Source organism: Ursus arctos, unplaced genomic scaffold, assembly GCF_023065955.2.
Source record: "Ursus arctos isolate Adak ecotype North America unplaced genomic scaffold, UrsArc2.0 scaffold_27, whole genome shotgun sequence".
Taxonomy (NCBI): domain Eukaryota; kingdom Metazoa; phylum Chordata; class Mammalia; order Carnivora; family Ursidae; genus Ursus; species Ursus arctos.
The window spans coordinates 874,920-898,822 of NW_026622952.1; the positions used below are offsets into that span (position 1 = coordinate 874,920).

The following is a 23,903-nucleotide window of genomic DNA, read 5'->3' on the forward strand; positions in this document are numbered from 1 at the left end:
TGCACAGAATCCTGGCCTGAAGTGCACAGTCAGCATGACATGCTTAGTCTTAAAAATATATGAGTCAGGTTTTGTTTTTTTTTAACACCTCATTATCTGCCAATTTCCCTTAAGCCTTAGATACAAAACAGAAAGAAATTCAAGTTAATTGTGAACTACAGGTAGCTGAATTCTAGTTAATTAAGCTTTAATAGCATGGGATTCCTAATAGTAAAGATGCCTTTGTTAGGCACCTAGATAAAGCAATATTGGACACGCTTAAATTGCTTCTTTTGAAGTTAAGGTGGAAACATTCTAATAATACTGAAGAATCTAAATGCTGTCCAGCACATTCATCTCCTAAATGTTACGTCATTCCTAGCTAAGAAATGTTCAAGTTAAACTTTTTAGAGCTATGCTTAAAATGTCAGAAATAAAATTCCTCCCTACCACCATTGTACTATTTCCTTATTATTCCCACTTCTTCCCTAAATAGTAGTAATTCCAAGTATTGAGAAAAAGAACCTGCTAGAATCAATGTCTTTGTGACTTTAGCTAGCATTATTCTATTATTAAAACAATCAACCTCCACTGTTACTGCCATCTGATAGATACCAGGTGGAATTTCATTAAGATCACTATAGAGTTTTATTATTCAAGGCTTATTAGAAAATTAGATTGTGCCATCTATCTTACTTATGAGAAAATTTTACTTTAAAGAAACTCTACTTCTCACAAACCCTAATACCTTTGACTGTATATAAACCATCCCATCTCCTTCTTTCTTGAATTCTAAAGCAGTGTGTTTTTTGTTCACGAACACATTATTATCTTAAGGAACAGAGGGACAAAGAGAAACTCCCTCTCAAGTTCACACATAACCATTTGATGCTTCCTTCCAGTGCAATTTCACACAGTCCATCAAGTCCTGCAGGATCTGACCCAGCCTTTGTCTCCAGGCTTGTCCAGCTTCTCTTCTACCCCAGAATCAGTAAAGAATGTGGTGTTCGTATCCTGTGCTCATATCCAGGTGTTAGCTGGGAACCTTGGCCATGTTTTTCACCTCTTGTGCTTTGATTTTTTTTTTTTTTTTTTTGGTCTGTAAGTAGAAATAATAATAGACCCTATCTGATGGGGCTGTTGTGAAGATTAAATGAAATAATGCACATAACATGACGACGTATCATAAATATTCAGTAATGTTAGCTGTTATTATTAACCTGGATGTTACTCCTGGCAGGAAGCTTTTCTTACCCATTCAAATCAGGCTGGGTGCCCCCATTTTACATTTCTATAGCATCTTGACCTTCCTTGTAACACTCCGTATACTTTTAATTACTTATTCAATGTCTGTCTTCTCAGCTAGATTATATATACTTCAAGAAGACTCTGGGGTTTATTATTGTTATTATTATTAATTTCCCTAATGTCTAGCACAAAGCCTGTAAAGGAATATTTGTTAAATGAGTGAAAGTTAATGCTGAAGTTATAAGACTGATTCGTTCTTTGGGTAGACATCCGATTATCTCAATTTTCATTTTTAAAAATTGGTGCATTTGAAGGAATTATCAAGAGAAATTGGTATCAAGCTACATCTTAGTTTGTGATATGATGCAGGGGAAAACATAATAACAGTAGTGACCTTACTTTATGGTGCTTTTTAGTATGTTCATACCTTTTATTCCATAGCAGAGGCTCACAAACTATTTGAGATGGAAGACACTCCGGAGTCATCACATCCAAATCTTCACTTGAGAGATAAGGAAACTGAAAGCCGTCATTGCACCAAGAGTCACTGCATTCTTCAAAACACCTCCCACGGAAAGGACATCAGAAAAGCCCTGGGACTTTAACCAATGCATTCAATGAGCTCACGGGTCTGAATCATAACCTTCATGAGTGTCACTCAAATGGCCTGTGAAAGGATAAGAAACCCCACACAAATGGCAGCCAGAAATAGAAGATGGAAGTACAATTGGGTGGTCCAGACACAGTCTTTCCTGTGTCTTGAGTCAGCAGCAAGGGGTGACACTCAAGGCCCAGGGTAAAGTGAAGCATGGCAAGCTAGGCAAAACAGGTAGGAGCTGCTCTGGAGAGACCCACAGGAGTCACCTATGTGTGACTCACTTCCCCCCTTGGGCCAACTGGGTGAACACTGGGCTTAACAAATGCAGCCCTTTATACTGTTTGCTGGCCAGCTTGGAGAAATGCTCCTGGCATCTGTCTTTTCTGCCAACTGCAGGGATCTCCCTTTAGCTTTCCACATGCACACCTGGGTTCTGAAGGAAAATCCCTCCATTAGTTAGGCACACGGGAAATGCTTTCTGATAATGATGTGGAAGGCAATGATCTTCCACATTCCCAAAAGTTCACTTAAGTTCATTTGTTCATGGCTCAAGTCCATGTGCTGGGAATACAGGACTGATTGCCCAGTACCCTGATTTTGGCTCCTCTGTAGCCTGCATATGAAGCTGTAGGGGCCAAGGGCAGGCCACCCAAAATGTACCATTCTGGTATATTGGTTATTTTACTTATTTTATTTTTATTTTTTAAGATTATTTATGTATTTATTTATTCGAGAGGAAGAGAGAGCAAGAGCAAGTGTAAGAGCAGGGGGAGGGAGAAGCAGATTCCCGCTGAGCAGGGAGCCTGACACCTACACCATCACCAGGCTCCATCCCAGGACTGATGGATCATGACCTGAGTTGAAGGCAGACTCTTAACCGACTGAGCCACCCAGGCACCCCCATACTGATTATTTTAAATAAAAGTAACTTAAGAGGCTGTGCAAGGAGGACACTTAGACTGTCCTCTAAGTGGAAGCAGGAAATACACCTCCCATGTGAAAGGTACCCTTCCAGCACCAGAAGGTAAAGAGACGTCCTCATCACCTGGAGACAGGAAATTTAGAGCCCAGCAAGCTGTGTAAACAACCCTGGTTACTTTTTTTACTAATTAACTACTACAACCCAAATTCTGTTTGGAATTCCTTACTCACCGAAGTTCCCAAAGCTAAGTTTTTTTTGTCCTGTCAATGCCTTGCAGACGTATTGTCTCTTTGTGTAAAAAGTATAAAAACTGCCTGCCTTGGTCACCTCTTTATGTCTCAGTTTCATTATTGAGTCTCCATGTGCACCTTATATAACTGGTTTTTTTCTCCTATTCATCTGCCTCATGTAAATTTAATTCTTAGGCCAGCTAGAAAAATCTTGGACGAAAGGAAAATTTTCCCTCCCCTTCAGGGGATACTGCCAGAGCTCCCAGAACAGGGTACAATGGGTGGCCCAGTGGGATACTTAGTAACAACAGAGTTGAAATGGGGGAAGCTAAGGTCAGGGACCTTTTTAAAAAAATAAAGTCACACTCAGTCTTTATTTTTCACTTTCATCTTCCTTCTTGATAGCAAGAAGGGGCAGGACAAAGAGCTGGCACGGAAGATGAGAAAGTGCCTTGGTGCAGTGGCGTGCGGGCCATCTGAAGTTGGCTTGCTGTGACTGTGGGAACAATGGTTGTTCTTTCTTCCTCTCATCCTTTCATGGGGTGGTCTGGACAGGTGAGCCTTCCAGGAAGTCCTTCCCACCATACCCTGTCATTGTCCTTGGAGTCCCCTCCCCCAATCCTTGTTATGCTCTGTAATTCTATAAAAATGTCTAAGTTTCCATCGTATCTAGTTCATAGTCCTTTTTTTTTTTAAGATTTATTTATTTATTTATTTGACGGAGAAAGAGAGAGAGCACAAGCAGGGGAGCTGCAGTGAGGGGGAGAGAGGGAGAAGCAGGCTCCTTGCTGAGTAGGGAACCCGATGCGGGACTCAATCCCAGGACCCTGAGATCATGACCTGAGCCAAAGGCAGATGCTTAACCCACTGAGCTACCTGGGCGACCCCAAGCCCACAGTTATGATGGGGATTATTCACACACCCTGAGTTAATGTCAAGCTAACATAGGGCAAGTTGTTTTAAACTGTCTAAACTCTGCAGAAGAATAGCTACCCAGCATCCTAAGTGTTTACTTTCAGCAGCTTGAAATGCAAGTGTCACTAAATCTTTACAACAGTTCTAGCGAACGCCATTCGCTTTCATCAGTAGTTCCGAAGAATTACACAAGGGAGCTTTTCAACTTAATATGAACAATAAATCTTCTACATGTTGTGGGATCTCTTGGCCTATAAAAACTGACTGAAGCAGTTTCCACAAAGGCTTCGTTTGCTTGAAATAACTTAGGAACCAAGCTTGATTCTTCATATGGGGAAAGGGAAAGGAAAGGAATACGAGAATGGGAAGAAGGGGCCAGCCAAGTAGCCAGTCCACCAGACTCCACAGAAGTGGCAGAGGCTATATTTATTCAGAATTCAGTATATTATGCACCCATTATGTACAGGCCTGTGCAAATGTAGATCCCAACTTCTAGTAAAGGAGATAAGGTTTGTACAGATATCCTTGAAACTAGGTAATACTAGGTAATATTAGGCACAACTAGGCAACACTTGAAACTACAAGTAACAGGGTCATCTGTGATTACAATAATACCTATAATTTAGTAGGAACTTTATCTACTATGTGTAAGAACTGTGCAAGTGCTTGACATCCTTATAAAACAGACACTCACAACAATGGAGGGGCGCAAAGAAAGTGAGGCTCAGAGAAGTTAAGTAATTTGTCCGAGATCGCTTAGCTAGCTGAGTGCAACAAGTTGACTCCAAACAAGGACAAGTTGACAAGTCCACCTCCAAACACGGGTGGCTAGATAAAATATAGAAAACCAGTAAATTTGAATTTCAGATAAACAACAAATAATTACACTGAAAAGTAAAAGTATGTCTCAAATATTGCTATTTTTATTTGGTAAATCTGGCAACCCTACTCCAAATCTTAACCTATAAGATAAGGTAAGATCCTGTTTTTAGGTGGTAGGGAATTCAGGACTAGAAGGGGTTCTCTCTGGTTAGGAGTATCACAAAATAGCCTATTGCCTGTATGTGATATTATGACTTATAGTAAGAAATATGTATTTAGTCTTTGTCCCAATCCTGGCTCAGAGCTCCTAAAACCCTTGGAATTTCCTAAGTGAAGAGGGCCTTGAAGATGTCTCTTTTTATGTTAATGAAGTAACTTTTGGAAAACCCCTAAGGAGGAGAGCTGGTCCCTTAGAAACTAACCTGTGATTAGAGTTGGAACTTCAGTCCAGCTCCCCCTCCCCACACCTCCAAGGAGGGGAGAGGGACAGGAGATTGGGTTCAATTACCAACAGTTGATGATTTAATCAGTTGTTACCTGTGCAATTAAGCCATCATCAAACAGAAAAGATGGGGTTCAGAAAGCTATTGAGTGGGCAAACACTGGAGATTTGGGGAGGGGGCACACCTGCCCAGTGAGGGGTTGGAAGCTCTGTGCCACTTCTCCAGACCTCACCCTATGATCTCTTCCATCTGGCTGTTCCTGAGTTATACCTTTTTTTTTTTTTTAAAGATTTTATTTATTTATTTGACAGAGATAGAGACAACCAGCGAGAGAGGGAACACAAGCAGGGGGAGTGGGAGAGGAAGAAGCAGGCTCCCAGCGGAGGAGCCTGATGTGGGGCTCCATCCCATAACACCGGGATCATGCCCTGAGCCGAAGGCAGACGCTTAACGACTGCGTCACCCAGGCGCCCCTGAGTTATACCCTTTTATAATAAACCGGTGGTCTAGTAAGTAAACTGTCGCTCTGAGTTCTGCGGACTACTCTAGCAAATTAACTGAACTCCAGGAGTGATTGTGGAAAGCTCCAATCTAGAGCCACTCGGGCAGAAGCAAAGGTGACAATCTGGTCTGGCATCTAAAATAGGGGTGGCTGGGTGGAGAGGGGCAGTCTCGCAGTACTAAACACCTAACCTGTGGGATCTGACGCTCTCTCCCTGTCGATAGTGTCAGAATTGAGTTGAATTGTAGGGCACCCAGCTGGTGTAGAATTACTTGGTGGTGTGGGAGAAAGCTCCACAACACATTGAAATTTGGAGCAGAAGCAGACCATAGTTCTGGGCACTCCCTCCCTATCTCAGATGAGTCATGATGCTACAAGAAGCATAAGCTTTGACAAAATTGTCATGTAAATAATATTTGTTTTTAATATTAGTTTTTAGTATGATATGCCTACCAATGTTTAAACCTTTTCCCCTGAACCCAGTCATCATTGCAATTAATACTACCAAATTAATACATCATGTAAACTTTAAAACAGAAAACAAAAATTTTAAAAGATGAGATATAAAAACATAAAAAGGGGTACTATCTTTTTCTTTCTGTACCAAATAAATTGTCTTGTGCACCCCACTTTGCACATCGTTGCCCACTTCGGACACATCCTTGTCCTGGGCAAGACCTGTAGATAACAAATACCTATTGAAGACCTATGTGCCGTTTTTCTCACTGGGTCTTGCATCAGTTGCAGAGTTCCTATTTTAAGACCTACCCTAACCAGCAGAACTGAGACTTGCAGACCCCATGCTCCTTCAGCCAAGCGGCCTTTCAGGGAGAGTGCCCAGGGAGGGGCTGCTGGAAGCTGGGATGAGGCTCTCCCCCACTTCACTGAAGAAACTACGGGTAATGTTTACCAATTGTCACATAGTTAATATGCTTGTGTTGGAATTTGAACCTTGGTCCCAGGATCTGTGCTTTTTTCTGCTTTGCAATCCTGTTTAAGATGGCTCTGAACTGGAACCCAAGTGCAAATAAAGATTGGTTTTCCCTCCTAAAAATTAAAAAAAAAGAGGACACTGGAACTACTGGAACTAACTAAGCAACTTGAATCTTGAATCCAGGATATTGTATCCGGAGAACCAGCATAGTTTATCAATAAATTTTTGTAAAATCCAAATTTTCTTTGACTCTTTCCTTTTTACTTTGGCTAGGCAGACCCAGCTTTAGTGTTTTATTTTTAGAATGTGGTCTAATAATTTAAAACCTCTCCAAACCATCTTGAGTGGCAGAATAATTTATTAATATGAATTTGTGAATTTTCTCTTGATTTTTTTTTCAGCACCCTTCCCTTTAAGCCAAGCCCTTTGCTGTGCCTTGGAGGGGTTTATATATCAATCCACAATGTCCCTCAAGATATTTCCCTTCTGTTGGAAGATGCTAAAAATGCTAAAACGAGTGTCTGGAAGGTGTTGGCCTGAGCGTGGCAAGGGGTGTAATGCGAATCCTGATTAATCCTGGGGGACTGCTCAGAGGCAATGCCCTTGGGGGAGTTTTAAGCAGGAGAAGGCAGAAATTAAAGGAAGGATGGGTGTGTTTATGAAATGACTTGTACTTAGGATTTTACAGGTTTTCATGTTTCTACCTCCCACTTCCTAACCTTGTTTTAGGACTCTGAGGCAAATTCACACTTCCAACTACAGAGGGGTCTCTTTTTTGTTTTCCTGAAGTTTTCCGAGCTTCAGTGTGTTTCCTTTTCTCCAGGACCATCAGTTCTGGACCACAGTAGATGATGACTTGATAGAGAATTCACATAGGAGGTGCAAGTAACACTAAAGTTACAATTAGACAAAGAAAGTAATCGCCTTTGTCTTTATACTCAGAGATGGAAGGGAGTAAGGAAAGGAAGTATTATTCAGACCTACAGGTAGAGGGAGACCTCTACTTCCCCTCCCATGCTCCAGACTTAACCCACTTCCTATGTGTTACTCTTCCAGAAGCACAGATGGAGTCCAGACCCCAGGCCCTGGGGCCCAGAAGGAACGGAGCTGCCAGACCCGAAGGCACACAGCCCGAGTGAGAGGCAGTTCGGCAACGGTTAGGGTGGATGGAGTACTGGTGATCGAAGTTGGATCGAAGTTGGAGTTGCCCAGCATCTGCATACTCTGTGCCAGGCATGGGCCCAAGTGCCTTACAAATTAGAATTTAATTCTTTTTTTCTATCTGGTAGGGACTCACCTCACTTCTATTTTACAGATGAGGAAACTGAGGGACAGAAAGATTAAGGAACTCACCCAAGACTACCCAGCTAGGAAGGTGCGGGCAGAGCTGAGACTCACACCTGGAGTCTGACTCCGGGCTCTGTGCTCTCCAAGATGGTGCTACACTGACCATGTGCTAAAGGAACAAGTAAATGCAAGAATTCATGACTGCTTTTGTACCATGGAAATTTCTTGACCCTTGGCCCAATTTTGAATTTATTGCTAGTCCAAGAAGATGGGGGTATGAAGCAAGATTAATGTGATTTTATAAAAAATAGTGAAATGGCTCTTTCTCTGAACATGGTGATGGCTTTTGATACCTGCTATAGTTATAGTTCATGAATTATTTATTTTCTTATTTTTCCTGCTCTTAACAGAATAGGAACCAGTTTTTTCATAAGGCAAAGACTGTTTGTTGTACGTGCAGGAAAGGCTAGGCAAGTACGCAAACGGAGGGATAGTAACGCTGTGAATACTTTGGCCTGTCTTCATGATTAAGGGGCCTAAGAGGTCTCAAAATCATTTTGTCTGGGAAGAAAGGTGCAGAAAAGCCCACGTATACATTACTGTTGTGAACTGACATGTTGTTACAGTGTCACAAAGTTCTAAACCTCACTTTTGTTCAAAGGCCACATTCTGCTCACTCCCAACCTGGATCACCTGCTTTCATTTGCTGTCTAAATGACAGAATCCTTCACATGCTATCGGCAAGATTGTAGTCCTTGCACAAGGAGTCACATTCAAGAGGCATCCCAAGCCCAACCGCCCCTCCCCACCTCCCTGCACACTCTGACCAGGAGATAGATTCAGATTCACTGACTTTGATCAAGCTTACAGGACCCGTTCCTGTGTGTCCTCTGTCTCTTAGCAATGCCTTGCAAAGTGGCCCTTTATCAGTTGCCATCACTGCCTGCCACCTGGGAAGGGAAATCTTCCAGGGTGAGGAGAAATCTTCTCCATCCCGGGGGTACGCTACTACCGCTCTCAATTGCATAAACATGGCATCTATGGTCCAGATTTTCTGGTTCTGACTCCAGATTCTCCAATGTTGCATTAAATTATGCATATTTTTATGCTGAAATGTGTGTTCCTTTTCATGGTATTTTTTAATTCAGTAAATGCAGTCTATTATTTTAAATTAATTTTTATATTTTGAATAAAAGGTATAAGCTTACAACCCAGAAATCTTAGTTTTCAGTTAGGACAACATTCACTCTGTGTGTATATGATTACATCAGTTGTTATGTTCCTTATTAATGAATAAGAAAATTCACACGTGAACTCAGGAGAAACTCCATACTCAAACCCTCTTTCCACTCGGTCAGCCACGCTTTTCCTTCCTTCACTCAGAAAGCCCTTGAAGCCCATCTCCAGTATGGATCTTTCCCTGACTAAATGGAACAGAAATGGTGACTTTTCTCCTCAAATCATGATGAGCAGATAGTGACTTGCACAACCACCTTCTTATTCGGCCATCGCAAGAGTGCGGGCCTACGCTGATTACTACACAAAGTAGCAAGCCTTTGTCCTTACTCTGCAGGTGTTTCTTGTATATGTCTAAAATGTCTCTATGTTTGTTTGCCTCAAACTTCAAGCTTAGAGAAAGCAGGGAAAAAGTCTCCCACCTGTTTAATGTCTACCTAAAGGACCTACAGAAACATTTAAAAAATTCTTTTAACAATGCTTAGAGTAACTTACAGTAGTCAACAGTATAATTCCTTCTAGTTGGATTTTGCAATGCTTTTTCTTTGCCCAAAGGGCTTCCGAGGCTACAAACAACAGGGCAACCCAATAACTGCACAGAAGGCAGCCAGCCATAAATGACTCACGAACAGCATAACAGGGTGGAGGAGCAGTTTGGAGAGAACTGTAAGAAACAGTTCACTTACTAAAACAGACTGAGGATGGAAACGGAAAGAATTTTGCCATTAGCTTTCTCAAATGGCATGAAAAGTAGGAATGATTATTTACGGTGAAAATACTTACTTCATAGGTTGTTCAAAGCACGGAGTAAAGCTGGTTCTTTAGGAGAGTAGCTATCACTATTGAGGGGACATTATTCACGGAGATTATTTGCAAAGTAGATTGAGAAAATTAGGTCAACAAGCTGAGCCAAAGAGAAATATTACTGTAATCCCTTGGCCACAGGCCCACCCAAGAACTCCTTAAACATTAGTCTAAGCCACAAGAGAAATGTATTATCATAAAAATACCACTATGCTAAATTTATGACCCCAAAGATAGTTGGATATTTTATTCTACTTTGGATTGACTCCAACAGTGCCAACTACCCCTTGATGGACAAGTCACCAGCCTGGAGGCCTCATAGTTTAATGCCTTAGAAATGTGAAGTGAAGGAACTAAACGACTTTAGGACAGAAGTGAAGGAATTAGTAAAAGAGTCACTTAGAGTGGCTATGCCATAGGCAACCGAGAGGTTATATTCATGGAGTACCTATTATGTGCAGTACATTTTGTCGTAATAAAAAAAGAGAGAAAGTTTTTTTAATTTAAATCCTATACATTGTTTCCCTAAATAACATCAAACTTCTCAAGGTTACATATATTGAAGGGTCTGCTCGACTGTCTATCATCAGAATGCAGTTTCATTTGGGGAAACCTCAAGTACTTGAGGAACTGGAGTATTCTCCCCCCTCCACCTATCTTATTCCTTCAGAATTCATCATACCCCTATAGCTCAGAACTAGGGGTGCCTGGGTGGCTCAGTTAGTTAAGCTTCTGCCTTCAGCTCAGGTCATGATCCCAGGGTCCCCTGCTCAGTGGGGAGTCTGCTTCTCTCTCTCCCTCTGCTGCTCCCCCTGCTTGGACTCATTCTCTCCCCCTCTCTCTCTCTGTCAAATAAATAAATAAATAAATAAACAAACAAATAAATAAATAAATAAAATCTATGGTTCAGAATTAAAAGACTTTGAGGAAAAAATTAGAGCTGCCTATCATCCAGAGGAAGTTAAATTGTATGCCTCAAGGATTTTTTGGGAAGATTAGGAAGTGGGAGGCAGGAATATTAAATCCTGTAATCTGTAGAGTGTAGGGAAGTTACTTCATCAATGCATCCACTCTTCCCTTAATTTCTGTGTTCCTCTCCTGTTTAAAACTCTCCAGGAGCTCCCCATTGTACGTAGAATAAAATTCAAACTACTTTTCTGAGTCTGTGAAGCTCTACACAATCTGTCCCTTCCTATGGTTTTGACGTTTCTAGTAAGTAATGCCCACTAGTGATCCTGCAGGTACGTGGACTCGTGTGCTAACCCCACCGTGAACCGTCCCCTCCCTGATCTCCACGGCTGGCTCCTGCCTGTCATTCAAGTCTTAATTCAAAAGTCACCTTTTCTGTTAGGCCAATTCTCATCACACAAACTAAACTATTTATTCTAACACCCCTCACCTCACTACTTCCTTCTGTTTAATTTTATTCCAAGTACTTGTCACAATCTGAAGTTCTATGTTCATGTCTTATTTACTTGTTTCATTTCCTGCTCCTACCAGAATATGTGAGCAGTGACTTTGTCCTATTCATTGCTGTATCCTTAGTGCCTGGAACAGTGATCAAGAAATGTTAATTGAATGAATGAATCCAGAAGTTATTTCTTTAGCAACTATTCATCCAGATTGAAACCATAGTTACAGAAAGCAAAAGTATCATGTCTGAACACACAAAATCAAAAGAAAAAAATCTGTATTAAAACTCATGAGATTTTCTCCTAGATGAGCCACTCAACCCCTCACACGGAGGGTTTTTACTTTTACTTTCCATAATTAACGAACTCGCTTTACAATTTAAACAAATTTGTTATCTAGTTTCCTGGCCTGTGGTGGGTTTTAAAAAGAATCTTAGAGGTAGGCCCACTAATAGCAGTAAGAGGGACTAGGCCAGCACGGAGGAAACTGAAAAATTGCTAAAAAGCAGTAAGAACTCAGAGAGCAGAGCACTGGGGGATATTACGTACAAAGCCAATAGTCTTACAGATGTAAGGTTGCCAGCAAACAATATTGCTATTATAGTAATTACTTAAGTTATCAAGAAAGTTAAATTATTTTGTATATACATCTAAAGAAACAAGGAAATAGTAAATATCAAGTGCTCCTTAGAAAAGATTTTATCCAAAGTGTTATTTTTATTGCTATTTGAAAGGGCAAGCAAAATTTGGTTTTCTGAGAGAATTATTTTTGTGGAACATGTTAAAGAAACTCCCTTCCATCCTCCCTCCCTTCCTTCCTTCCTTCCTTCCTTCCTTCCTTCCTTCCTTCCTTCCTTCCTTTTCCCCCTCCCCTCCTTCCCTTCTCACAATGGGAACTGTGCAGCTGTGCAACTAACCATGCCCCTTATAGCATGGGTGCCTGGAAAGCCCAGATCCAAATCTGACTGAAAAACACCAGCTCTGTAAGCCTTTACGGCATATATGTTGTTATTGTTGTTCTTTCCCTGATTTTCACTTGATCTCTTCTTCATCTTGATCCCTAGTTATATTTTCCAGACCTGATTCTTTATTGCTATTTACCTTTACCATTATTTTTATTTATTATTTGTGCTATAGTTGTAGTACGCTTGAAATCCTTTACGGAAAAAGATGGAGCGTAGGTAACCAACTCTCCTGCGACCTTTCTGCTTGTGGCATGGGACAAATGGTGTGACATTTTAGCTGTTCCTCCATTAAACAACACTTTGAGAATTCAATAAAGAGAAACCAAGCTCCTTGCTGATAAAGTGGGATTTTCAATGATAAAACACTGTTAAGTGCTTGAATAATGAAGCTTTTTGGCTCATAATCTGCTGGACCTGGTAATTGAAAGGTTAATACAAAATCACACATCCTGAAAATTGAAAGTTAAATTCCAAAAAGTAAAAATCGACTAAATATAATCACAGGAAATATGCACAACACAAAGGGCAGCCAAAACCGCGTGGCAGCTGCAGCTTACTTCAGAACAAGGGAAAGGGAGCCCCTTAAGCACGCAGCCCTGCGGCAGGGCAGCCCTGTGAACTGCACGGCACCATCATTCCTTCTAGCCACCACCTTTTGTTCTTCATTAATATGGCTCAGTTCAAGGAATCAGCATAACCCAGTTCAAGAAATGTGGTTATCTTTACGATTTCTGTTGTTCTCAATTCTTGAATACCGTGGGTCAGGCGTCCCAGGGAGTTGCTGTGATGTGGAAGAGACCACGTGTAGACTCTGAGATGGTAACCTGCTTTGTAGAGAACCCCGCTTTCACTAAGGACTTAGCTGTGTATAAATCTTCTAGCATCCTATAGTCTCTGAAAAGTCTACGAAGAAGAAACATATTTGAAAGAGAAAATTTACAATGTCATGACCAATATCAGATTCTAGAAGCAAATCTACTCATAAACCGTATCAGGCAATATTTTGGTTCTAATATATTGCTTAGTTCAGGCACGCTTTTTTAAAAAAATCTCCCCAAAGGCTATAAAAACTAGCTTTCCTAAAATTTGGGAAGGCACATATAGGACATTTATACAAAGCAGTCACTTTATAAATTTAGTTGACAACTCCCTGAAAGTGTTTTTAGTCATTTATTGGGTTGGTTGTCCAAATTTGCTCCCCTCCTCTCCACGTCCCATTAATTTCTAGAAACTGTCCCTTTCTGAGATATACATATATTTCACCATCTTTGGGCTCTCAGCAGACCTGATAGTATCCCGTAAGCTGTTCCTGCCCTCGCCCCCACCATAGTAAACCAGCGTGACACCCAACCCACGCTGGACCAAGGAGCCTCTTCCTGGGGGATTGGGAAGCAGGCCTAAGGGGTTCCAGTCTTAGCCTGAATTGTCTCTAAAGAGAGGAGATGTAAACCTGGGACTTGTGGGTGGCCATGCTCCCCCCTATGGAAGAGGGAATAGAAGTAGATATGCAGAAAGAGAAAAAATGATTCAGAGAAGAGCAGAGACCAACAGAGAAAAGAGATAGAGAGCCCTGAAAGCTCTGGAGCCCTCACTCCAGTTAGTCCCGTGACCCATCCACATCTCCACATCCTAGGGTCCTGAGGCCCTCGGGTTTTATGAGACCCTACTCTTACATATACGTGTCCTTCTTCCAACGAATGCCCTGCGTTTGGGATAAAGTATCCTTGAGGATTTCTATTATATGCAACCAAGAATCCTAACTAAATCTCCAAGCAGAACACTTTTGTTCAAGGGCACAAACCTTCAAAATTAAACTGAGGCAATCTGTTGGAACTAATTCAAACGAGTTAAGTGAGGACAAGTCTCTTCACCATTTTGGTCTTAATTTCTGATTGGCATTGATTTCCAAATATCTCCTTTGCTGAATAACTGATTCAACAGACTAAAAACACAGAACAACCCTTTCAGCATTTGTTTTCTTTTTAAAATGGGAGAATAACAAAACAAAACTCCTTTTTGGATAGTTATAAAAAACACTCAGCTTTAGTCTCTTTGTCCAAATGTCTCAGGCCAAACTAATACTTGACTAATGCTGCTAACATTTTGTAAAAACAATTAACACTTGGTGTAAAGCGTTTTAAGATGTATTTAGTTCTGGGGCACCTGGGTGGCTGAGGTTTTGAGCATCTGAACCTTGGTTTCGGCTCAGGTCACGATCTCAGGGTCATGAGATGGGGCCTGGCATTGAGCTCTGCACTCAGTGGGGGGTCTGCTTGCCATTCTCTCTCTCCCTCTCCTTCTGTCCCTCCCCCCTGCTTGCACTCTCTCTCTAAAAATAAATAAATCTTTTCTTAAAAAAAGTATTTAGTTCTTGTTTATCCTCTGGATAGTGAAGAGACATCTAATTTTACCAATAAAGGAGTTTTCCAAGTCATAGTAACTTCTAAATATGATGGACTTTCAGAGACTTGTCATCAAAAGCTGTAGTTTTGGTTAAATTTTAAAGTAAGCACAAATGGATTAGCAAGAACTTAGAATCATAGAACTAGATGGGAGGAAAGCAGTCTAATCTTTTCACACTAGAGACAAGGTGTTAAGACCCAGAATGAAGAGACTTGTCCTTCCTTAGCTAACTTAATCAAAGAGAGGCCAGAGTCCCTATGTCCCAGCTCCCATTCCAATTGCTTTTCTTTTTCTTTTTCTTTTTCTTTTTTTTTAAAGATTTTATTTATTTATTCGACAGGATAGAGACAGCCAGCGAGAGAGGGAACACAAGCAGGGGGAGTGGGAGAGGAAGAAGCAGGCTCATAGCGGAGGAGCCCGATGTGGGGCTCGATCCCAGAACGCTGGGATCACGCCCTGAGCCGAAGGCAGACGCTCAACCGCTGTGCCACCCAGGCGCCCCCCAACTGCTTTTCTGTATGTCACAGGGACACCCAACCGTAAAGTGGCCGGTGTGCTCTCTGCCCTCTTCTCCCGATCAGGATGCCGCAGTGCACATAGTTCCTTGAGCATAGCACTCGTACAAGGACCCACAGGACTTCTGTGTTTGAATGTGAAAGAAAGGGTAAGGAGAGAATAAGAGCAAGAAAATGTTGTCATGGGAACACGGAGGCAAATCACAAGATAAAAAAGAATTGAAACCCATTCTGCTATCTCAGACTTCATTTACTCAAGTAATAAATCAAGACATCTGTGTCAAAACCAATGCAGTGTAAAATAGACTAAAGATAAGCTTTTCAATCCAATCAGTGCTGTCCCCTAAGTACCAAAATCTTTTAAAAGGGACACCATTGCATATTTATCTATATTGCTGTTAAAATTACTGTATGGGCATTTGTGCAAGCTCTCTCTTTGTTCTTTTTTAAAATTCTAAATTGCTCACCAAGAAGGATTAATGTAAAGGTAGAATTATCTACCATTTTATGTTCAGAACAGTTTCTAAACTTACGACAGGCCAGAAAAAGTCAAACAGTAATTAACTGTTGACCCCAGATAAGATAAATGACCTTTTCCAGGGGCGGGTTAAGTATACCCCCGGGGCGGGGGGCGGGAGGGAGGTGTGTGTCAGTATTTAGCACCAGAAGGGAATTTAATTCACCTGGAATCAGGTCAGAGAAGGAAATAATCATTGGGGCAGATGGCTGGGAATTCTGGCCCTAAAATTCCATGGTGGGATTTGTTTTATTGCTCAAAAAAGGCACGGACTCTTCCATCCCCCTGAATGTTAATCAGCCTTTCAAAGGTTCATTCCTTCATCCCTTCACTCAATCGACTACTTCTTACGCGCAGGCACTGTGCTACTGTGGATATAGCCCCCGGGCGCTGGCTTAAGTCCCAGATCTCCCGAGAGAGGCAAGCCCACCCGGTATCTTCCTTGCGGGGAGGTCATTTGACAAAATCATTGCTTTTTAGAGACAAACTGATTGTTTTAATACTTTCATTTCACCAAACAGTTTCATTCCCTCTCTGGATTTGTAGATGCATACTTTATGCAGAGTGTGAGAACTGGAAAGACCTCAGAGAACAAATGTGATAACCTAGCTTTGTTCAGTGAGCTGTCAGGGGCCCCTTAGCTAGTTAGTTGCCAGAACCAGAGTTTCATTTCCATCTCTTAAATTCCAGTGCCAGAGACCTTTACTCTAAATTAAAACTTTCCATCAAAAATTTAATGCACTTTGGGGCGCGTGGGTGGCTCAGTCAGTTAAGCGTCTGCCTTCCACTCAGGTCATGATTCCAAAGTCCTAGGATGGAGCCCCGTGTCTGGCTCCCTGCTCAGCGGGAGTCTGCTTCTCCCTCTCCCTCTGCTCCTCCCCACTGCTCCCTCACAGGCACAGGAGCTCTCTCTTGCTGTCTCTGTCTCAAATAAATAAATAAATAAATAATCTTTTAAAAATTTAATGCACTTTACAGACTTCTATTTCAGACATTGGTCTTATTTTAAGGCAAAACAATCCAAGATACAGAAAGTTAAAACTACTTTTTTCTAGTCTGCTTGACAAGGCCTGCCTATAGGACAGTAGACTGGCACTTCCCGTCACTACCTTAAAGAAGAACTACCCATCCCTGTCTCCCTCCCGCGTAAACCTCCCAGGGACTCCTTGTCTGTCCTGCTCCTTCTCCACCCTGTCTTCTAGATATGAGCACTCCTGGAAACTGGGGATAAGAACTCAAAAAGGTGATTGCTTTTGAGATGACAGAGGAAGAGAAAGAGGAAGACCAATAGAGAGAGGTAAAATTTCTAGGAAATTTAAAGCTATAGGTGAAAATTTTGTGAGGTTTATAAAAATGGCATTTGGGAGAAAATTTTCTGTCATTTACATACCAAAAGTCATTGTTATTTCAAAACATAACATATGTAAGATACGAAGACCTAGTTTTAAAAAAAATGGAAATTTCCCAAAATGATTATAGAGAAAGCTTCTTTCCCTCTCTTGTGTTGTGTCTGTTTTCTTTATCTTTGTATGGTCTTTGTATCTTTAACCCCAAATTCAAGCCACCCGTTGGCAGTTCCTCTCGTTCCCACAGAGAGGCAGCAGAACATGGGGTCCAAGAAACTGTTAGGGCTGGCTCTGGCCTCAGACCATGGAACATTTTGTGATTCACACTGACGGGCTCACCACAGGAATGTTGTAGCCCTCAGCTGGCATTGCCAGGAGCTGGAACTCCACGTCTTGCAAACCCAGGCCTTCCCTGCTTCTAGAAAGTCACACTTGTTCGCGCAAGGCTGGTTACTAGATCCGATATTCCTGACGGTCCTTCTCCCATCCTTTCCACCAGGGAAAGTAGGAGAATAGTATCCCAGGTTCTAGAAGCAGTGTATTGCCTTCCAAGGAAATCTCACCCTCTCAGAAGACACTGAGAGAAGGCTGAAAGAGCTCTGACTTCTGAGTGGATAACTAGAGTTCTGTCCTGAGCTGCCATGTCCTAGTAATAGGACACAGCAAGCAGCTGACTGTCCCTAAACATCTTGTCACCTTATCAGTGAAGGGGGGATGATAATAACGTATATCCTCGCAGAATTCTGAGGTTTTAATAAGAGGAAATAGTGCGTTGGAAGGCCCATGTTGGTCACAGAGCGCTATAATTGTTTTTACTATAAATTAGGAACCCATTGATTTGATTTGATTTGCTGTGCTTATTCCCTGTGCTAACTTGGAAGGATTTAAGTCAACAATTTTCACATTGGAGCCCATTTGTTTCAACTGTGAGAGGATAAATTTAGCCATCTGGAGCACTGCGAAGAAGAGAGTTTATGCTTACGATCCAGATTTTTCTGCTTGGAAAGTTGATACAAGAACCTCGATCCTATCATACACATGTAGTCTATGCAGGCTTTGCTTCCATATAACCAGCATTTCACTTTAACAAATATAATTGATCATATGTTTCACGAGTACATCAAGTGGAAGTTCCCACTATAGGTAATCAAGGGCTTTCCATTCATAGGTGACAAGAAGATGTTTTTAATCACCCTTCTGCCACTTTGCTGTGACTTATACAGCTATGAGAAACATGAGAACACTGGAGAATTATCAGACACTAATCGAGCAAATCCAGACACCTTAATCAGCTCAGGATCACAGATGGAAAATCTGTCTCTGTTAATTTCTCCTTTCTCTATCACAGAAGACCAGGAAGGGTCACCTGGTTAATAACAGCCATAGGCATTTAAAGGACTTGTGGTCTGAGGGTGCTAATTTCACAACTTGCCTTCCTGTGGTGGAGGGAATCACAAAACCTGACCAGCAAACTCAAGGTTAATTTTTTTAGCCCTGCTTCCTAACCCTTGAGTCCCACCCCACATGAACCGTGTATTCCCTGGTCCTACCCAAATGTCCCACTGATTTGCCTCTCTTTTTCTCTCCTTTAAGACAGGGCTACAGAGTATCCCTTTCACTGGCCCAACACTTTCGTATACAAATCTAAGTTTTTAGTCTGGAATCTTGCAATCCCTGCTTTAGATGGGGGCAGATATCTGGGAGCCCATTAGCAAAAGTGGCTACATGAGGTAGACAAGGCAGAAATCCACCCACTTGGACCAACTCCCAAGGTGCCTCTCCCTAGACAAATGGCAACAGTTCTGAGGCTTTGGCTTATATCTGGAAGATAGGAGGGGAGAGTAGGAAAAGATGCCATTTTCAAGTTATCAGACCAGCATTAAAGTACATAAACAACTACTGTGTGACCCCACATACAGAGTCGGGGCTGACGCACGGGAATGTCATTCCTTCTGAATCCCTGTAGGAAATGAATGATGCAAGAACTAGGAAGGAATGTAAACTATCTCTTAAGGAAGCATGCTAGCATCTCTCTTCTTCTAAGAGTTCCCCTGAACAGTAGGCTCATCCTTTCCTGACTGTGACTGTACAGGCTCCCTGTTAAAAAGGGAAAGGGAAAGGAAGGATGGTGTGTAGAAGCATGTAGGAGACGGCCGCAGAATCTAGATGAAGCCACATCACTCCCAAGCCCACGGAAGACCCATTTTCTGATGTTATGAATTTCATCCGTTCCTCCTGTGAGGTCCCTGACAGTCCCCTCCGTGTCAACCTTCCACATATCCCGACAAAAATCCCTACTCTTCTATCTCCTCTCAGCAACCCCAGCACACACACACACTCTTCCTCACCCTCGCTGCTGTCACCTATATATCTACAAAGTATAGCAAATTGTCCATGCTGCGAAGAAAGGAAAAATAAAAGCATAATTTTGTATTTTGTCCACCCATTTTGGGAGCCATACACCTGAACTGGGTGGAGAGAGCAGCAGCGTGACGAGGGCGTGGAGTCAGAGATGCAGAGAACGAGACGCTAATGACAGAGTCAGCGTGGCCGTGATTGGAGATACAGCCCACAGGAGCTGGAAGAGACCCTGAGGAGCACGCGAACGTACCTCCCCTTCCCTTCCTGCTGGGAAGTGGAGGCTGGGAGGCTGATGCCCAGGCTACATATCCTCTTGGGGCGGGGGAGGGTGATGGAAAGTAGATGTGGGCCTTAGAGGGTCAAACATGTAAAGATGTGTCTGAGTTCCAAGCTGTACCCCAGTCCTGAAGACCTCCACAAAATTCACTGAAGCCTCCCCAAAGTTCCCACAGCCCATTCTGGAGAACAGATTTTGCTTCTGCCCTCTTCTTTTTGGAAGGAAGAAGATTTTTGCCTAGCCACTTGTCAGTTCTCCCATCTGGAACTGGGGATATGGGCCTCTATTCTTCAGGGTGGTTATGAGGATAAATGGGATCTAAGAAAACATCTAGCATGATGGCTGGCGCATCACCGGGCTGTAAAAGTCTGTAGACCTCCTTTGTCCTTCCTCTGGTCTTCCCCTAAAAGTATGTACTTCCTTGCCTAACTTCTCTTCTCCTATCTTTGGCAGAAATCTTGGGAAACAGTTATGCACTCTCCCCTTCCAAACAAAAAGTTGTCAATGTCTGGGAAGGTGGCGGAGCCTGGGGGAAAGATCCAGGCCCAGGCTCGGTGGACTGTGGCTGGAGAGTCCTCTACTATTGAGGTGCACCCCATCCATAGCAGAGGGGACACCCAAGTGTGAGGAACTGGGAAGCCTGGTGGGCTCACCTGTCCCCACTCTCTAGCCCTCTTCCAAGAGAACAGCTGGAGTCCGGGGATTCAGCCACACACGCTTTCTTACCTTGAGAGGCAGAGCGGCAGGCGGGGCCGGGTAGCTCTTGCTGGTCTGAACACGTGGACAGTATCTGCAGAGCCTTGCTCTCCTAGCTCGAGCTGTGCTCCCGGCGCCCTCTTCACAGCTGTTTGGGAGCACCTGGCAGGTGGCCACACTTCTCCTCAGCATAGCGCTCTCACCCCTGTCAGTAGTGTGAGCCAGGTTGGACTGTGGAATTGAACATCCCCAGGCATCCCAAGACCGAGGGTCCGTGCTCCACAGGTCCTGGGGGGCAGTGGTGGCTGCCCAGTGCTCCCAGCCCATGGAGGGATTGCTCCTTTCATCGCTCATTACGGGAGCTGGGCTAGGAAGGCTGCATGACAGGGGCTGTAGTCGTCCAAATTTCCTGGAGGCAGGGGCCAGGGAAGGCCTGTGACGTGGGGATCTGCACACGCGACCCCTCCTTACACACAGGTCCCGGGGTTTTTCCTCTCTCTCCTCCTTCAGAGCAGAGCAACTGAAAGCAGCTGGTTCCTCTGTCTCAGAGGCCCCCTTCTGCAGCAGGCGCGAGGGGGGAGCAGCCAAGCCCTGTGTGCGCCTGAGGTCCCGGCCTGCCAAGAAGCCAGTCCTGGGACTTGGGAAAATGTGTCCCTCCTCCGGGCCCCCTGGGGCTGCTGTCCAGGCTGCGGCGGCTGGAGACAGGGAGGGGGGAGCGCGGGCAGGGGGGGCCTGCAGCTGGATGGAGAGGAAGGAAGTTTTCATCTGCTGTTGCTCAGGCTGTTCAGCCACTTCCTCCAAGGGGGTAGGGCTGGCTCCTGCCAGGGTCGAGTTTCAGACCTCAGTGCCCAGGGATGCGAATGCCAGCAGCTGTGGGCAGACACGAGTTGGCCCCATGGTTCCACTGACAGCCTGAGGAAGCAAACGACACACCTTCAGCACCCAGGGGGAGTCTTCAAGGAGCAGGGGGAATGTTGGCTGTGGGGCTGGACTCAGCACTCACTTCATAGAATCACAAGAACAGACAGACTGGTGGGGCACACTCTGGGACTGAGGGGTGGGAGGGGACAGTCAAGACTCCGCCGCTCTCACCTTGGTGTGTCAGATGGAATTCCTTTTTCTTAATTAAATATCCCTTTCCCCATATTTGAAATGAAAACACTAAAGTTATTTGTTTCATTGTTTCATCCTAAATTCTGTGTTAGCTACAGCTGTTCTTTGGTGTCTGACTTGTGAGACAGTGTGTGATGTAGAGATGAAGCCTCCAGGACACTTCAAAGTGTGCTTGCAATCTCGCTTGCCTGCGCTGGTAACACACAGTTTACCCAACTTCAATGTTTTCATGAATTTCCTCTTTAAATCCTGTGGTTATTTAGGAGTGCCCCAGCGTTAGTCCCATAGTTCCATATCAAAATACTTGACATCACACACACACAAATAAATAAAAATAAACAGATAAAGAAGAAAAAGAGATAAGGGGAAAAAGAGAGAGAGACAGTGACAGAAAGATGAAATTAAAAACTTGCAGTGACAAACCAGATGCAAGGGGGTTTTGTTTGTTTTAAAGAAATACTTCCGCCTCTTGTGAGAACCACAGTAATCCACCTGAAAATCCATTGAGTAATCCACTTTCAGTGTTACTATAGGCTCAATACCTCTCACAGTGGAAAAGAACATTCTGAGTCCTGTGGCCTTATCCCTGAGGAGTGAAGAGAGAGTAGGAGGTGGGAAAGGTCTTTTCTTTCTCAATGTGGACTTGACTGCAAGGAACCAGGACATTATGCTAGGAGACAGACTGAGCCCAGAGCCCAGAAAGTTGTCTGCTCTGCAGCACACAAGCCTGAGCCCCTCTCCCTCCCTGGCCCCTGGCCATTACCTTCTATCGGCAGCACCCCTGGGGTAATGCAGGGCCACGGCTGGCCAGGGCGTCTTGGGAAGTTCTCAGGATGGGTGGCGGGGGTTCTCCATTTATTTTTATTTTTAAACATCTTCGCACAACGTTTACAACCAAGGCGATGGCGGCTCTGCCCTCATTTCCAGACAGCTGACCAAGGAGTCAGTGTACATCTCCTGAGAACTGTGCCAGTGCTGTCTCATGTAGGCATGGGCCACTGTAACCGTCTACAACAAACACCATTACAGAGGAAACTGTGGCGAAGTCTTAGACCCGTCCACTGAAATAATGATATGTTGATCTGATCACGCTGTTTTTCAACAAAAGTCCTGTGTCCGGTCCTCTTATGTAATTTGCCCACTGTCCCCTAAAATTACTTGTTTGGACACTAATCACTCAACAAATGCTAGTTTGTTAACTGATCAACCGCTAAGAAGGCCAGGAGCTCTGTGTTTGTACAGAACAGGAACGTGGCTGAGAAGAAACCATCGTTTTGTTTTAGCCTCTACGGTGGTGAGCATTACAGCAGGTGCTTTGCACACCTTCTGTGACTCAAGGCAGAACACAGTCCCGTGAGGACGTGGCACCACCTTGGTCCTGCAGGTGCGGAGTGTGCGGCTCAGGGAGTGAGAGGATTACCAGCTGCCTCTTTCCCACAGCTGCAGATAGGCCAGGGCTTTGAAGAGTGAGGAGATGAGAGGTCTCACTTCAACTCCAACCTCCAAATAAAACGAGGTACAAAAGAACTATGGTGGTAGTGGTAGTGTGTTCACGACACTTCTCTTGTCTAACTTTTTATTTGTAAGCCTACCCCAGAAGTGACTACGGCCAAATATTTCGTTTCTAGGTTGTGCGGGTTTGGAATAGGAGAAGAGTAAAGAAATGGTAGATGCCACTAAAGAGTCGGCAGAAGGGCTGACAGGACTTACTTGGAGGACACACGTAAGACATCTCCTTAGGACCCTCTTAAGTATTTGGGGGGCACCTTAAAGGGAGGCTGAAGTTCTGTATGAGAAGTTGAGGCAGGTGCCAGAGAGACACAGGTTTCTGCTATGATGTAAATAGCACTGTGATTGAGAGCACATGCTTTGATGCCAGACAGACATTTCTCTGAATCCACTGTGTGGCTGTGTGACCTTCAGCAAGTTACTTAACCTCTCTGATAATTAGTTTAAGATGAGGTAACAATATCTAATTTATAGGGTTGCTGAGAGGATTAGGTGGAAGTGTATATAAAGGGCTTACTTAGCTTAGTAGCTGGCACATAATGGTTTCTCAATAAATGTTAGGAACTCTTAGAATTTATACCCACATACTATTAAGGCCTAGAGAAAACTGGTTGACCCAATGGAAAGGTTGAGCTGTGGCATGAAATGTATATATTTAATCCATGGTGGGCAATCACACGCATATTTTCATGCTTCTCATGTGATGAAGCACCTAAGAGCTAAGGAATTAATTGGGATGAGGGAGGAGTCAGCTGTGAATTGGGGTCTGGACACATGTGCTTGAGTTCTGATGTGATCATTTATTAGCTATGACTCACAGTAAATTTCTGAACTTCAGTGCATTTACCTGAGCAAAATAAATTTCTGCC

At 43.4% G+C, this 23,903-nt stretch overlaps 1 protein-coding gene across 4 annotated transcripts in view; it reads right to left on the reverse strand.

Annotated features, from left to right (window-relative positions):
* The window catches only part of PSD3 (pleckstrin and Sec7 domain containing 3), a 702,408-nt gene that overhangs the window by 578,704 nt on the left and 99,801 nt on the right, over window positions 1-23,903 (reverse strand). For 3 of the 4 annotated variants that reach the window (XM_044379268.3, XM_048226255.2, XM_057303407.1), the window contains one exon: window positions 20,443-21,324. The exons of the other annotated variant lie outside the window; for it this stretch is intronic. In XM_044379268.3, the coding sequence (XP_044235203.2) occupies window positions 20,443-21,177 (735 nt within the window). In that variant the 5' untranslated portion in view covers window positions 21,178-21,324. The remainder of the gene's footprint in view (window positions 1-20,442; window positions 21,325-23,903) is intronic. 4 annotated transcript variants of the gene reach the window in all.